Source organism: Amblyomma mixtum, chromosome 3, assembly GCF_055824585.1.
Source record: "Amblyomma mixtum isolate Tamu chromosome 3, ASM5582458v1, whole genome shotgun sequence".
NCBI classification, from domain to species: Eukaryota; Metazoa; Arthropoda; class Arachnida; order Ixodida; family Ixodidae; genus Amblyomma; species Amblyomma mixtum.
Genome location: NC_143014.1, coordinates 55,841,424 through 55,857,166, shown reverse-complemented (window position 1 = coordinate 55,857,166; position 15,743 = coordinate 55,841,424). Strand labels below are relative to the sequence as shown.

General features: G+C 45.7%; 1 protein-coding gene and 1 non-coding gene across 6 annotated transcripts; one reads left to right on the top strand and one right to left on the bottom strand.

Annotated features, from left to right (window-relative positions):
- The first annotated feature begins 309 nt into the window (after positions 1-309).
- Positions 310-15,729, top strand: Syx17 (syntaxin 17). 5 transcript variants are annotated; one of them, XM_089579240.1, is made up of 7 exons: positions 310-502; positions 900-1,125; positions 1,551-1,746; positions 1,844-2,037; positions 4,695-4,745; positions 12,633-12,849; positions 15,538-15,729. In XM_089579240.1, the coding sequence occupies exons 2-7, from the start codon at positions 907-909 to the stop codon at positions 15,675-15,677; spliced, it is 1,017 nt and encodes a 338-aa protein (XP_089435366.1). In that variant the 5' UTR covers positions 310-502; positions 900-906; the 3' UTR covers positions 15,678-15,729. The 5 variants fall into 5 exon arrangements, 4 of the variants coding, with proteins under 4 accessions (XP_089435366.1, XP_089435367.1, XP_089435365.1 ...); XR_016290272.1 differs by lacking the exon at positions 310-502 and adding an exon at positions 13,400-13,523 and having other exon boundaries at positions 509-1,125; XM_089579241.1 differs by lacking the exon at positions 310-502 and adding an exon at positions 13,446-13,523 and having other exon boundaries at positions 509-1,125.
- TRNAA-CGC (transfer RNA alanine (anticodon CGC)) lies at positions 3,015-3,086 on the bottom strand. Its single transcript has one exon. It is a non-coding gene; the product is annotated as a tRNA-Ala (tRNA).
- Positions 15,730-15,743: the final 14 nt, after the last annotated feature.

Sequence of the window (15,743 nt, the reverse complement as noted above, 5' to 3'; positions counted from 1 at the left end):
GCCATAGAGATAGCGCTGGGATTTACTGGGGAGGACGGGCGAGTGGATGGGAAAGGCGTGACATTGACGAAGGGGAGGTTGGAGGATTGGTGGCGGAAATCAAGGGAGAGGTGAATTTGGAGGGGAAAAGGATAGCCAGACTAGACATTGTAAGAGCGAAAGTGAAAGAAAGGGAAAATAAAAATAAATTAACAATGGGGGAAGTATAGGCTAGGTGGCAAAGGCTATATGCCCGATACAAAGGGTAAAGCCATTATCATCCCTCCATCTATCCATGGTTGCTTTCGTACTTCTAGTTCACTCTAGCTCATGCTCTAGCTCACTCTAGCTACTCTAGCTGTGCAGCCGACGGCCGCAGTTGTTATTTGCGCCGGATACGTGAGCTACAAGATGACCAGAGGCTAAGCTGGTCAAGGACTTAACTGGCCCCGACGGCTGTCAGCCTAATCGTGGCTTGACCTCACTGACCTGTAAATGTATCACTGCACTTCGCACACAAATGGTCTGCTTCCAAGTGCTGCTCTGCGTGCATTATCCTAGGCACTCTAGGGGCCACGCTAGGGACAACTGTTAGAAACTTGAATGCGACGTAAAAAGCGTCACAGAGGAGCGACTACTGCTGTCCTATCGGCGCTGCCAGTAGAGTTGCCGCTGACACTTTTCATTTCCTCTTTGCTTTAGTATTAACCCCTTTGTACCGAGATCTCCAACCTCTGCCCCTGCTCGTGCCAAGAGTGCGCAATGGTCGCGTGTATGTTACTCACTGTGCCTTAGGGCCTGTGTACCTGATTCGGCGCACTTATCGCATGCCTTTCATGATAGGGAGAAATGACAGCTCAAGTTAGCTCTGGACTCTCAGCCGAGTATTCATAGTGTAACTGTCACCCTTGCATCATCAGGTTTCGTATGCCGTCACCGACAGCGGCTTCACTTGCAGTTAGTTCTGGACTAGTCAACGAAATGGCTGAGTCGGATTTGAGAGACGGCGTGCATCGAGAAAGTGCTGCAGAGCCCTGTGTCAGGTTCCCTCTGCGAAGGGTAAAGCTTGTTGTTCACCGGATCACGAAAGTAGCGATTCCACACCACCTCGACATTCTTTCAAAGCAGCAAAGTATCATTGAAAAGGTTTGTTGGATCCCGGTTTACTGTACCTGCTGCGTCTTTATAAATGTTCCGAACGGAAGTTTTGCTTGTCTGGAAGTGCAGAAGTTCGCACGAAACCAGCTGACTATCCTCGCACATGGTGCTACCAGCTAAAGCTATTTGTACTTAGTGTTGGAAATTACTGTTAAGGCTGAATTGCATGTATTTATATTAACTGATCATATAATTGATGTTTAATGCGACCTGCTATAATGAGGCCATCGGTGTTGCTGTCATGACTTGCACTTTTTTTTTTAATATCTTGCGCGACGTACGCACAGTACTACTCGAAATAGCAGCCTGCATATATTTTGCTGAGATGCATGTGTGTGCGTATTTGAACTTTTTGAAGCTTAACATAAAGCAAACATTTCTGTCAACCTCAATTTATTTCTTGCTCATTTTAGTGCCAGAAGCTGAAACAGTGGGACAAACTGCATGATGAACAGATTAGAGCATCTCTCACCATCAAGCAGCTTAAGGCTGACCTGTATGAGCTGGAAACGCTCAGGAGCCAGGTAGATCCAAAGGACCTGCAGCAATTTGAACATTTGGTGCGGCCAGCTTCAGAGGCTACACTTGAGCAAGTGCGCTTGTTTACAGGTGAATTAAATGTTGTGGTGTTTTCAAACTATTTTAGTACTCCGGAGTCGTGTAATGTGAAAAAAGAAAGCTTGCCTTTTTTTTCTATGCTTTGCAGAAATGTGCCTTCCTGTGGGGCCTGTTATTGATTTCTCGGCACAGCCCACTTGTTTACCAGAAGTTGTGCCTGCAGCTGCTACTGACACTGGCATGCCTTCACTAGAGAAGATCACAGTATCAGATCAGGCGTTTTACGTTGAACATATTCCTGACAACACAGCAGCTTTCAAGTCTTGGAATTTCCTCAAAAAGGTAACACACTGTACAAAATTTTCTGAGATTTTAGTTGAAACTTACTGCAAAAATTTGACTAGCGGTATTTAACATTAAACAGCCTTTATCTTTGCGTTTTCTTCAAGTACAGTTAATGATTTTAATAAAGTTTTAAACGACATGTTGTTCCCACTGCTACTTCCCTGGTAATTGTGTAGAAAACTTCATCTGTACTGGCTCTCACACTGAAACTGGTTAACAGAGGATGGTTGCAGTAATAGCATTTCCACATTATGAGAATAATTCATAATGTGTCACCAACTGGCTCAACATTCTACACTTGTGTAGTTGCACGTATTACTTACTATTCTTGAATTTTGTGTACCAGTAGATGCAGTTAAATTATGAAGAGCCCCCTTTTCTTATTTATTCACTGATAAATTAGGAGCATTTCAGGGGTCATGACACCATTTTTCAGACTCAAGCTGTTTATTGCGTGCTGTTCGATATACATCTCAGAACAACTGGACAAAATATGAGCTCATTTGGTGCTGCTAGTAATCTGTAATTGAATTTTTAAAAGTTCTCCTGAATGATGTGACAGTCAGGCAACACTGGGGTGCTTGCAGTTCGTGACGACATAAACCAACAGTTGCATGTTTGCTTGCGTCTGAACGACTGAACTGCACGTAGTGAGCATAGGGGAGTGAGTTGTTGATTCAGGCTTGGGGTACGGTGGGGTGAAGGGGGGCAGTTGCATGGGGACGAAGGCAACAAAGGCCTGTGTCCTTCCCTTTCCTGTCTAGCTTTTGCCCAGTCTCGGTGACTTCGCCACATTGTTTGGTTTGGCTTGGTTTATTAGGACAGAAGCCAACAGCCACAGAAACCAAGGGGCACAGGGGATTTTTTTTTAAATTAATTTATTTATTTTGTGGTGTTGATCAATTTAGAATATTACTGAATATGTTATCGCTTAAAGGTAATTGATTAGAAAAGCAGAAGAAAAAACAACCACATGCCGCCGGTGGGATCCGAACCCACGACCTCCGAATTGCGCGTCCGGTGCTCTACCTCTGAGCTACGGCGACGGCTGTCAATTCTTCTGCTTTCGGGGGTATTTATGTTTTACAAGTAACCTAACCTTGAGAGTGTTCATCAGCGCCACCCACGTTCATAAGCGGCGGACGTAGAACGTCCTGAGGGTTTAACGTCCCAAAGCGACTACGGCTATGAGAGATGCCGTAGTGGAGGGCTCCGGAAATTTCGACCACCTGGGGTTCTTTAATGTGCACTGACATTGCACAGTACACAGGCCGCTAGAATTTCGCCTCCATCGAAATCCGGCTGCCACGGCCGAGATTGAACCCACGTCTTTCGGGTCAGCAGCCGAGCGTCGTAACGACTGAGCCACCGTGGCGGGTTTTCTCCACAATGTGCCACAGCCGGACTCAAGAAGGCCTGCGCTCTGCACTACACTGACTGTGCATGCAGCAGTTTTGCAGCACATGGCATTGTCGGTTTATGATGTCACTCCGGCTGCTTCAATATGGCCATCGTCGTCAGGGGGAGAGGCTTAGAGCTGATACCTTCCAATTACAATTTCTAGCTCAAATGCACCTGTAGAGCCCTAATTCTTTTTTAAGTACGCATAATAGCGTTGTGGCTAGTAGCTACAAATTAAAAGCATGATTTGTTCGTAGACCATGTCATGACCCCTTTAAAGATAATTTGCCGTATTTACTCGGATCTAGGCCGGCCTCAATTTTAAGTTGGCTCCCGAAAGTTAAAGCTGAAAGAACAATTTAGAACAACAGCAGGGACAGCATGCACATAATATTTATTTCCACGAACCTGCTCCTGCTCGCTTGTCCTCGTCATCGCTGGCCTCCTTATCACTGTCGTCTTCGTGCAGTGCACAGTCTTCTCTGCCATCAAGTGCATTGCAAATGCTGCTCTTTCAGAATGAGCGTGCAACCAAGTTTTCTGGGATGTCATCCCAGGCTGCAGCGATCCAGCTAGCTACTACTCCTAGCGACGCACTCTTGATGCGACCTGTTGGAGTTAGCTCATGTGTTTCATTGCTAGTAGCATAAGTCCTCTGAAAAAGGTTTGCGGCTGGACCTAAAGAACTGTATTTCTTCGACAACCCGGTGTGCAAAACACCAGCTTTCTAGGAAACACCAGCTGACAGAAAGGGTCCAGCTAAAAATAGCATGAAATAGAATTCAAGTTAAATTATAACCAGATGTTCCTTGCTCTCTTGCCAGCTTCTCACTTTGGCCTGTAGCTCTTCTGTGGTCACTGGAAGTGCCACTGACTTCCGCGATTTCACGAACTCTGCTAGTGCTGATTGATTCCACTTTGGGGAGGCGGCCTTGCTTCGGACCTGTGAAGGCCCTCCTCATTGCAGTGCGAGCAAAAAGTTGATCATGAATACGACGACAAAATCCTCAAATATAGGACAGCCTAAGTGTTTTGTATCACGTGCTTTTTAAAAAAAATATCGGCGTAGATTCAAATAAATACAGTAAGCAGCTTACCAATTTCTTGTATGTTATGCATTGTACGAATTCAGGCCAGGCTGTCATTACGAACTCAATCAAATGGATTGATCAAGCCTTCTCGGCAGTCATGTTTTGTAAAGTTTGTCTTTTCACTAGTTGTGCCACACCTCATTTACATGGTCCTTATTACAGGATCTCCATGATCTTCATGATTTGGTGACGAGCTTCAGCAGCCTTGTTCATGTATGTATATACATTAACCCTTGTACTCCAAAACAAATGCAGTGCTGGATAGCAGAGTCACTATGGCATATCAGTTACTTCAGGATGGCTAATACTAACTCATTCAGTCACATCATTCAAAAATATTGAGTATTCCTACAGTTCAATGTGTTGACAGTTTGAATCAAGTTGTGGTACGAAATCAGCAGCATCATAGAATATGTGATCAAAAACTGGCATGCTTGATTGTATTTTTTGGAGCTATTATTCTTCTCCTAAAGGAGTCCTGAAGCACTTTCTGAACATGGCAAGTAAGCCCACCTTGTGTTTAGCTCATGTGCATAGGATCATAAGAAAGTAGTATAAATGCTCTGTCTGCAACAGAGAACTTGCAAACTTGCTCTGAAAATTGCTTTGCATTTCCTGCTCAAGCTTAAAATTGTTGCTCTCTATTCATCTTCTGTATTATCATTCTTACTTTATCACATCACAGCAGGTTGGAGGTGAGATTCTGTTAGTATCAGTGATTGGGGGGGCACTAATGGGAGTTAAGGTAGCAGGCTGAGAAAGCAGGGCAGTACGTATTCCTAAATGGCATGAATCAGCTCATGTGCACATTAGCAAAAAAAAAAAAAGAAGCTTCAAAGTGCAGTCTGAGTGGATCAAGGAGAACACCTCTTGGTGCCATCACAGATGCAAGCCTTCCGTCAGAGTTTAAGAAATTAGAGGAGAGTCAAAACATGGGGCAGCTGAAAGGCAATATTTGATTATTGGTGACTGTGCCAATAGGCACCCTGCACCCGCCCGGCACATCCACTGTCGGCTTGTGGTCAGCGTTGCCGTGCGGCCTGTTCTGCGTCCCCGTCAGGAAAGCTCCCCAGCTGCCTCATTTGTGAGCCGGAAGGGAAGGCATCTATCAGTGGCATTCGGCAGCTCATAGCCAGGGGATATGAGCCCATAAATGATGCCAAGGTTTTCCGGGGGGGGGGTGAAACATTAACAGAGGCACAAAACTTTTTTAAATGAATTATATCCGTGACGTGAAAGAGGCTATATATCAAGCCATTGCAGTGATGTGTCTGACTGGTGTGTTGCGAAAACACGCAACAGTGTACTGTCAAAGACTGATTTGATGCTAATACAAACATCTCAAAGCCAGTGTTAAGGTGCTCACACCTTATATTTATAATTTGTTTGCACAGCTATTCCTCTGCAGGCATTCTAATGGTACCAACAGCAATGGTAATACCGGCCTCGCTTTGCGCCAGCACATCGCCACTCTTTCCATCATCAAGCGCAGTGACTTGCTTTCCCAAACTAGCCGCCCACAAGCCTGCACAGTGTCTAGAGATATACTCCAACTCACGAGTTCTTGCTGTGGACAGAAATTTCTGCAAGCTGGCACAAGCCCTTGGCTTTGAGGAGTGTGTAGCTTGTTTGTGTTTACACCTCGTGTGTTGCATCGCATTTAGATAGCTTTCTCTCTGTTGCAAGAATTTGTATGATGAAGCACAAACTTGTTTATTCCATGTTCTCAAAAGAAAATGCTCTCATTTCATGAGAAGGTGAAAAAACCGTTGCATCTCAGGCGCAGTGGCAAATTTGACTTTGTTCTCAAGGCGCACCATTATTCTTGTGTTTTCCAGTGCTTGGGGGCTCAGTGAAAGCATGCTCAAACTGTGCTTTTAAATTTTGTCTGCGTTTTCTGTGGAGAAAAAGTTCCTTCACTGTGGCAACCCCGCCTGCTTTGGAGAAGGAAATTACGGCTGCAGTGCTGAAGCCTTCTGGAGCCCAAATAATGATTTATGTATTTTCTGCACATTCCTGATGTGTGTATTGTAGTCTGGTAAAGGGACTAAGCCACGCTTGGCAGTCTGAACAAGGGGAAGAAAGGCAGCTGTACCAAGCTGCTTTATCGCTATGCACGGAAGGCTGACTTTTGGCATTTAGAAAAGGGTTTATGCTGCCCTCAGGGATCCATGTGGGCAGGGGTCGATCGTGCGAGCAAGCGGCGAGCCGTCTGCACACAGCTGAAAACTGCTGGTGCGCACCTTTACTAAATAGCTGGTTATCATTCATGGTTGTTACCTCAGTGGGGAAAGTGGTACCTGTTAGTGGGCATATGAAGCAGGATAGGGAAAAGAGGTTGGGGGGTATTATGCATTTCCAGCTAAATAATGGTAATTGACATTATGAAATAGTAACGTGGCCAAGGGTTGAATGCATTGCATGGTTGTTGGTAATTGATGCAGTTTTGCGAAGGTTAAATAAAGAATCTCATCATGAGGTGACACGGTTTTCTGTAATCCCACAGGCCTAGCTTATTACAGTTTTCAGTGACCTAGTGTTTTATGAAGCAGTACTTTGAAGAAGGCAGGACATTAGGTAGTTTTAATGTATATAGTAAAATGAACAGAGTTACTTTGAATAAACGCGAGTGAAATATTGCCGCGAATGTTTGTAGTATTTGTTTGTTCATTCTTGAAAGCTGATGGCATGCGCTTTATCGCTTTGTGTGCAAGACGCGCCTAGATTTATCTCGATTGATAGCGTTCAGGCGGAGCGGACTCTACGTTGTTCCAGAATGTGCTAGTAACTTTCCAATTTTCATCTAGAAAATTCGCTATCAGCTTTAAAAAGAGCACGGCGGAGAGCGGCGGGCATTCTGTTCAACGACCGCCGAGCACGCTTGTTGCTTACGCCGCCGCTGAGTGATTCAGTTCTTTTGAGGGCGCAAGTCAGCCCAAATAAAGAGCTTCGTTTGAAAGTCTTTGTTGCTGTCTTCCTGACCGCTGGACTGCCGTCACTACAACGTGACATCTGGTGGAGGTGCTGACCAGCTACCCTGCTATGCTCCTCACGATGGAACCTGGCGCACAGCCAACGCCCGTCGTGCTTCGCCAGCCCCGTGAGACACCGACTTTCCGTGGAGAACCACACGAAGATGTGGAAGACTGGCTGGACTTGTACGACCGTGTGGCAGTGCTGAACACCTGGGACGACTGCGCTAAGCTTCGAAATGTTTATTTCGCATTGGATGACACTGCGAGAATGTGGTTTGAAAACCACGAATCTTCCCTCACGACCTGGGCGACCTTCAAGAAGCAGCTAGTGGGTACATTTACCAGCGTCGTACGTAAGGAAAGAGCGGAGGTCCTGCTGCAGTCAAGAATTCAGCGCCCAAACGAGACCGTGACTGTGTATGTGGAAGACATGAAATGCCTTTTCAGCCGCGCCAACCCCGACATGACTGAAAAAAAGAAGCTGTCCTTCCTGATGCGTGGCATGAAGGGCCAACTTTTCACCGGCCTGATCCGGGATCCTCCACAAACCGTCATCAAGTTTGAAGCTGAAGCTTCAACCATCGAAAAGACCCTGGGCGCCCGGACCCTGCACTACAACCGATCACTTGAAGTGCTGCCGGCAAGTCCCCCAAAAGATACCCCTGCAAGCGAGTATAACCTTCGAGATCTAATACGCGAAATTGTTCGTGAAGAACTTCACCGACTGCTGCCATCCCTAACACAGCCAACGCAGGAGGCTCAGCTGGCGTTGCTCATGAACATTATCCATGAAGAAGTGCATCACGCACTTGGCCCCCTGTCACCAACGACACCAACGGAAGCTACAGCTATGACCTACACCGCAGCACTACGCAGTCCTCCGCCTCGACAAGAACCCCCAAGCCCTCATCGACGGGCACCAGCTCTACAAGAGTGATGTCCCCTAGCTCCCACCTGCCCACCTTATGAGCGAAGCAACGGAACCAGGAAATGCGACCAGTGGAGGACTCCCAACATTTGGCCACTATGTTTCCATTGTGGCCACGCCGGGCACATACTTCGCCACTGCCCTTACAGACGCGTCGGGCTGCGAGGTTTCGCCATCAACGCCCCTCGACCGCTCCCCGGCCAGCGACCACGGGAAATCGACGACTACCTGCACAGAGAGGAGTACGTGTCTTCAAACCGTCTTTCCCGCTCCCCGTCGCCGTCCACCGCACGATTTGCATCACCGGGCCGAAGCTACGCCGTGGCTGTCTGAGGAACGTCCCATAGCCCTCATAGGGTAAACTAAATAAAGCAACCTGTGGAGGTCAGGTTGCTTGCTGAGGAAACAATGAAGATCCTCCAGCGACCACGCCGTATGAAGACGCCGCACCCACTACACCGATGCCATATACAACGACAACCTCGACCATGACTCGAACCATCTTCAAAACGACGCTGCCATCAAGAAAAGCTTCGACCAAACGCCCCACCCACGATTCACATACCTGACGAAGCCGTGACCCGACACCAAGGACGACATGCAACTCCAGAGCCAGGACATCCGACTTAGAAGCGGTTATCGGCGGCTGGAAAGTCACCGCTCTAGTCGACACAGGAGCCGATTATTCGGTGATGAGCGGACCATTCGCTGCACAGCTGAGAAAAGTAACGACGGCTTGGGACGGCCCACAAATTCGCACCGCAGGGGGCCACCTCATTACGCCATCAGGACGATGCACAGTGCGAGTGACTCTCAAGGGACATACCTATCTCGTGACCTTCGTAGTGCTACGCCAATGTTCCCACGAAGTGATCTTGGGCATGGATTTCCTCAGTGAGCATCAGGCGATCATCGACCTGCGATCCAAGCTGATCACACTTTCCACGGACGAGGCCATCCCGTCGATGAGAACTCCGGAACATCACATTGCACTTAGTGTCCTGGAGCAACAAGTGAGTGTCCCACCCCGCTCAAACGTCATCGTCACCGTAGACACCACGGAAGCGAATAACGCAGAAGCCATTATCGAGGGGAACATGCAGTTGCTTCTCGACCGAGGAATCGGCATTGTCAGAGGCATCGCACATTTCCGCAAAGGACAAGCCGAAGTACTGGGAAGTACTCCAGCGAAGAATACTGGCACGTTAACAGAGGAATGACGATTGCTTTCCTCGACGAAATATCTGACGTACGAGGCTCATTCGCCCTTTCCGATCCATCCGTAAAAGATTCGCCTGAACAAGAGAACTCGCCCACTTTCGACATAAACCCAGCCCTGCCCCGAACCAGACAAGACCAGATCCGCAATCTCCTTCGAAGCTACAGCAAGTGTTTCTCGTCATCGCCGAAAGTCCGCCAAACGCCGATTGCGAAACATTGCATTATAACCGACCAGCACGCCCGACCTCTGCGCCAAAGCCCCTATCGAGTGTCGCCGACAGCTTCATTCTTCAAAGTTGCCGGCACGCCGCTTTATCGCTTTGTTTGTGATGCAAGACGCGCCTAGATTTATCTCAATTGATAGCATCCAGGCAGAGCGGACTCTACGTTGTTCCAGAATGTCCTAGTAACTTTCCAACCTTTATCTAGAAAATTCGCTATCAGCTTTAAAAAGAGCACGGCCGAGGGCGGCGGGCATTCTGTTTGACGACCGCCGAGCACGCTTGTTGCTTACGTCGCCGCCGAGTGATTAAGTTCTTTTGAGGGCGCAAGTCAGCCCAAATAAAGAGCTTCGTTTCAAAGTCTTTGTTGCTGTCTTCCTGACCGCTGGACTGCCGTCACTACAACGTGACAATATCCAATATCACGGCTATGGTTTCCCATGGTCCCACAGGCCTAGCATATTATAGTTTTCAGTGACTTAGTGCTTTATGAAGCAGTAACTTGAAAGAAGGCAGGGCATTAGAGAGTCTTAATGTAAATGGCCAAGCATTCATTATTAACTCTTTGGTTAGTGTGTAGCATCTGTGTTAGGTTGACCTCAGTGTTGATGGCAAGCTGCTAAATAGAAGACACAAATTCTGAAAGGGGTGTTGAGTATGCAGGCATATTGATAAAAAGACTTTTGCCTTCTAGAGAAAGCACTGTCAGCACTTCCAGAGAAAGTCTAGAGAAAGCACTGTCAGCTTCGACATCTTATGGACTATACCATAATGAAAGTCGCTTCTGAATTCCAGGCAGCATGCTATATTAATTGCACACAATAAGTTCAGATTGGATCTGTTGTTTCCAGGCTGTATGCCCGGGCTGTGAAACAAGTCAATTGTGCTTCTCTCGTGGTTAGTGAGCTTTTGTGGGTGATATTGCCTTGTCCAGTTAGATAAATGTTAATTAAATTTAAGTTAAGACTAATGTCAACCAATTATTAAAGTAGGCAGAACTAAAAAGATACTGGCCATTACTTTACGGAACTCCTAACAACATTCACTTGATTTCAGTTTGAAGAACGCATTGTTTTTTTTTTAATCTTGATCAATTATATCTGCGACAATCTGTATATGTGCTAGTGAATATGCTTCATCCATAGAGAACAAAGCCAACGGGTGTCTGCCAGCTCATCACAGCGTTTGTACAGTTGAGTCCGAATGTATCAGACCCGGATGTTTCGAATTATTGGCTATATTGAACACAAAGTTTATCCCCTTGAAATTCCTGTCAAAAGCATAGGAATGTCGCGCTGCATATCGAACTACAATTTTGCTGGTTGTTCGATATGTCACACTGTGTGCCGTTCCCCTGCAAGTGGCACTTCTCCTAAAGATACTCTTCGATCATTTTCCACACGCAGGGATGGGTTGGCTGTGCAGCTTTAAGCACCTTGTATCACGTGACGAGGTGAACGTGAGGTGTGCTTGAAGATGGTCTTCGGTCTGTTGTACTCATTTCGACACCACGTTGCTGTCATGCGATAAAGCCAACCTACCTAGCCAAGGCCTAGCGGTGGCCGTTGCCTAGCATGCATCGCTGCTGATTATGTTGCAGAAACCAATTATACCTTAGTTTTAATGTGCAGTTATTCTAATTATAGTGTACTGGCTGCAGAATTAAACATTTTAGTTAGGATTTAAGGATAGTTTCAAAGCATCGTCCGCACTGCCTTTGATGCCAAGCAGATTAGCCACAAAATAGCAGGTCAGCCACAAACTAGCGAGCGGTGCACTGCCAGCACACCGGCCGGTGGCATGTCGCTGCGAGAAGGGTGCCACTAGTGTGAGTGCATTGTATTTTCGGCTCTAGGTTAGAGAAACTTATCTAGTGCCATTTTTTATATATTGAATTATCAATATATTGAACTATTTTGCGCTCCCCTCGAGTTCAGTATGTCCGGGTTCAATTGTAGTTGCAAAGGACACTTGAATGATGTAATGATATTGGGCTGGAGCCACAGTGTTGTTGCACGCAAGCTTTAGAGGTAAAGAAATATGTAGTGCAACCTAGTCATGGACAGATGGGACAGATGGGACGGGTGTGTGTCTAATCTGTCCGTGTCTTGGTCGTGCTGCATTTTTCTTCATATCATGCACCGACAAGCCCAAATGTCCTTATTGAAGCTTTAGAGGTGTTTTTTATCCAAAAGTGAAACTGTGTCAGCGACATTCGAGTATGTCTCTGAAAAAAAGGAATCTTTGTTAGTGCTGTCTGCTGTAGCTTAAAAATATCTTGGCATTTATTTGTGTTCAGTAAAATGCCTGGTAACGTGTACCCTTTGTCAAAAGTATGCAGGCCACCAGGAATTCTACTTGGCAACCTAGCAGAGGGCTCTTGTAGCCCTTGTGACTCGGCATAGGCACTCATGGTGGCCTGTGTAGTTTTGACAGAGTTTACACATGCATATCCCCCTTTTTTGTTTTTGTTTTTATTGAAGGGTTGTTAGCACATTGTCCATATGCTTGCTAGTGTTGTGCTGTTTCGATGACATGCCAAAGCGGAAAGTTGGGCAAGTTGGATAACGTTCATGATGTAAAAAATAGCGCACAGGGAATACACGGGACGTCGTTTACTTTCAGTCCCGTGTGTTCCCTGTGCGCTATTTTTTACATCATGACATGCCAAGTCTGATTTTAGGGTCATACCTTGTCTCTCCATTTGGGCTGCAGAGTTCTTCACTTTGCCTTTGTGAACTGATTTCTTGTGCAGGCTCAGCAGGATAAAGTGGAGACAATAGAGGAGAATGTGGCCCATGCAGATGAGCAGGTGGCACACAGTGTGGCACATCTGGCGCAGGCCGCTAAGCTGCGCAAAGCTATGCTGCCAGTGACTGGGGCCCTCATCGGCCTGACCGTCGGTGGCCCTGTGGGCCTGCTGGTGGGCATGAAAGTGGCCCTGGGTTGTGCTCTCGGGGCTGGATTCTTAGGTAGGCCTCATCCTGCTGCTAGGCAGCCTAAAAGCAAGACTGGCAGCTTACTGTGTTACCAAATTAATTTTGCTTGTGGTCAGCTCTCATTTTTTTTTTCTTTTCTTTCATTTCATTCACACTGAAGGCCTATTTATACATTACAAGAGTGAGGTGGGGGGAGCACCAGATGACAAAATAATTCAGTTTAACAATAATTGCATGACAAAATATAAATAAGTGTGCAGTGAATGCATAACTGAAATGTAAAAAAAAAGTGGGGGGACACATTAAAAACACAAAAGGAGTTGCTGTTATTGACGTTTAGTTATTAGACTGCATCTTTGAGTTCTTAAGTAAATTTTTTGCAAGTAGTAACAAGAGCAGCTCAACTGGAAAAGGCATGTGCCCTTATGTGTCCTTGTAGCTGTAAGTCATTCTCAGAAGCCACCACTGTTTCATTTTCCTGCGGTCAAGATAAAAGAATAAGAAAAAGAGGAGCTGCAGAAACTGTAACTGACCATATGTGGATGCCACCTTAGAACTGACTTCAAACAATGAAAGCTTGCAGTGCAAGCACGCAGGCTGTGGCACTACAAACCATTCCCTGACAACAGATGTAGAGCCATTTGTCTCGGAACTTGACTTTTGGCCCGCAACATTGGCACAAGATTGCACGTGTATTCTCTGACAAGGTTAGCGATCCCATTATGCTATTTTTTTCTTGGTGCTACAGTTACAGTACAGTTTGCCGCATGGCTGGTTGTATGTTGTACAGCACTGTCATTTTTATTGTAGTTTTGTTTTTATGATATTGTGTCATGGTGTGTCACAGTTATTGAGGAGCTGGAGAAAAAAAAAAAAGCAAAGCGTCAGACATGGTGCAGAAAACATAATTTGTTTGAAAATTGAATAATGTGGCACAGCTGAGATAAACACAAGAAAGTCAACGTGCACAGGTATACTTTACTCCTGACTATTTTGTTTCCCAAAGAAAGAGTAATTCCGTGCATCAAGATACATGCACAGCTAAAAAAATAACTAAAGAAGCCGGAAAATAAACACACAAAAGAACAGCCCACATATTGTCAGTAAGAAACATCATCTGATTTTTGTGCAGGACAACAGATGGTTTATTTATATTAGAACCCTTTCTGATTCTAAGAAATGCCTTGAACAGCTCACATGCAGCCATGTTACGGAGCAAGACAGCAAAGGCACTCACAGGCAAGATTTATTGTAATGTGGCAGGTGCAAACCAGTTTCATTCTTAATCAACAACATGCTTTCTGAATTCATCCTCCGTGCACAGCTTGCCATAGGCTAACGGGCTTTGAATGCCAGCCATACTTTTCTCTTGTGTTTGTTTTCGTTACGCCACATTGTTCTTGAAGTTGCACTAACCATCCTTTCAAAGGACACAACAAATGTATATTCTTTTTTGGATGATGAAATGTCAGGAGGAAGCATTAGCTGACGAGTGCTGAGACTGTGCAAGCACATTCATTGCGGCCCACTATGAGAGAGGCCATGCAAGCATGCGGCCTGTGTTGCAAGCATGCAGAGAGCAGCAGACAGCTGGTATCTCTGCATGCCATCTGCTGTTGTGTGAGGTAAAGAGTAGCTTCAAGGTAAATCATGCGGTTTGAAAACATTCATTTCTTAATTATCAAATATTGTATATGTCTGGAGCATGTCCTTTGGCCAGGGTTCTTAAACTAATGAGCATTAAGCACTTTGCGGATTGTCCACTTACACTGTGTGGAACAGGGACCACTTGCCCACGTGTACCCTCCCATAGTGGACCACATTGTAGCACATGTAAACAACAGCTGCTGTGTTGTGTTTAAGTTGCAGTCTTCGGAAATGGAAACGTGGACAATGGGCAAATGCGAGCCATGTTTTTCTTCTTTCTCTTTCTTTGGCCTTAATCATTTTAGGTGCATGTGTACACATCAGCTGGCCCAAGGCACATGTGAATAACTGGAAGATGGTTTAAGCTGTTGTGTATATGCAAGAAATTGTGCTCTCTACTTGTTTCTGCACATCGTGGAGGCAGCATGACTACCTTGCTGCCCTTATTCCTTAACAGACAAAACAGCACATTAACTTCACATGCTGTAATGGAATGCATACACAGGTACAAGGTTTAAAATACAAGTAGGAAAGAAAACTCTAGGTTTTGGTTCTTCACCTTTGAAAAATGGTGGAGTATTCCACAGCCAGGGAGCATAAATGAGACAGCTATTTATTGATCGCACCTCTGATATGTCCTGAGAACTACATGATCTCAGTTCAAAGTGTGTGATGTTTAGGTCAGTGGCTGGTAAGCAGTGCCACAGCATACCCCTGTGACTAAGGCATTGTGCTAGCATATGATGCTTCGAGGCTTAATGAATGTTTTAAGCACAAGTTATGTTAAAACATTGTTTTAAGGGGAGTTTGCTGTTGTGGAGGTGGTTCCTAACAAGGGAATGATTACAGTCAACATTTCTGGAGAAAGCTGTACAGCAGTCTATTGCTGTTAGAAACTTCCTTTACCTTGTGGGATTAAGCATATTGGACTAACGTAGCTCATAGTTATTTTGTCCTGCCCTGCCATCTGCTAGCTCTCTGGCTGCCGTAATCGACTGCAGGTATATTACTGGTGGTAATAACTTTTAGTGGGAAGACTATGTCGCTTCATTTTAGTTTATTTTATGTTTGCAGGTTACACTGGAGGGAAGGTGCTACAGCGCAGGTCAGAGCAAGACAGGGTGCCTGAAGACATGGAATTGAAAGAAATGCCTAAAAGGCATACCCCAGACGAGCCACTCTTAACCACATCTCCTGTCAAACCTGTCGTTTAATAATGACAGCTGTGTAAATAAAGCAGTCGCTTCACAAGTCTGTATTACTCGATTGTTGCGATTGTG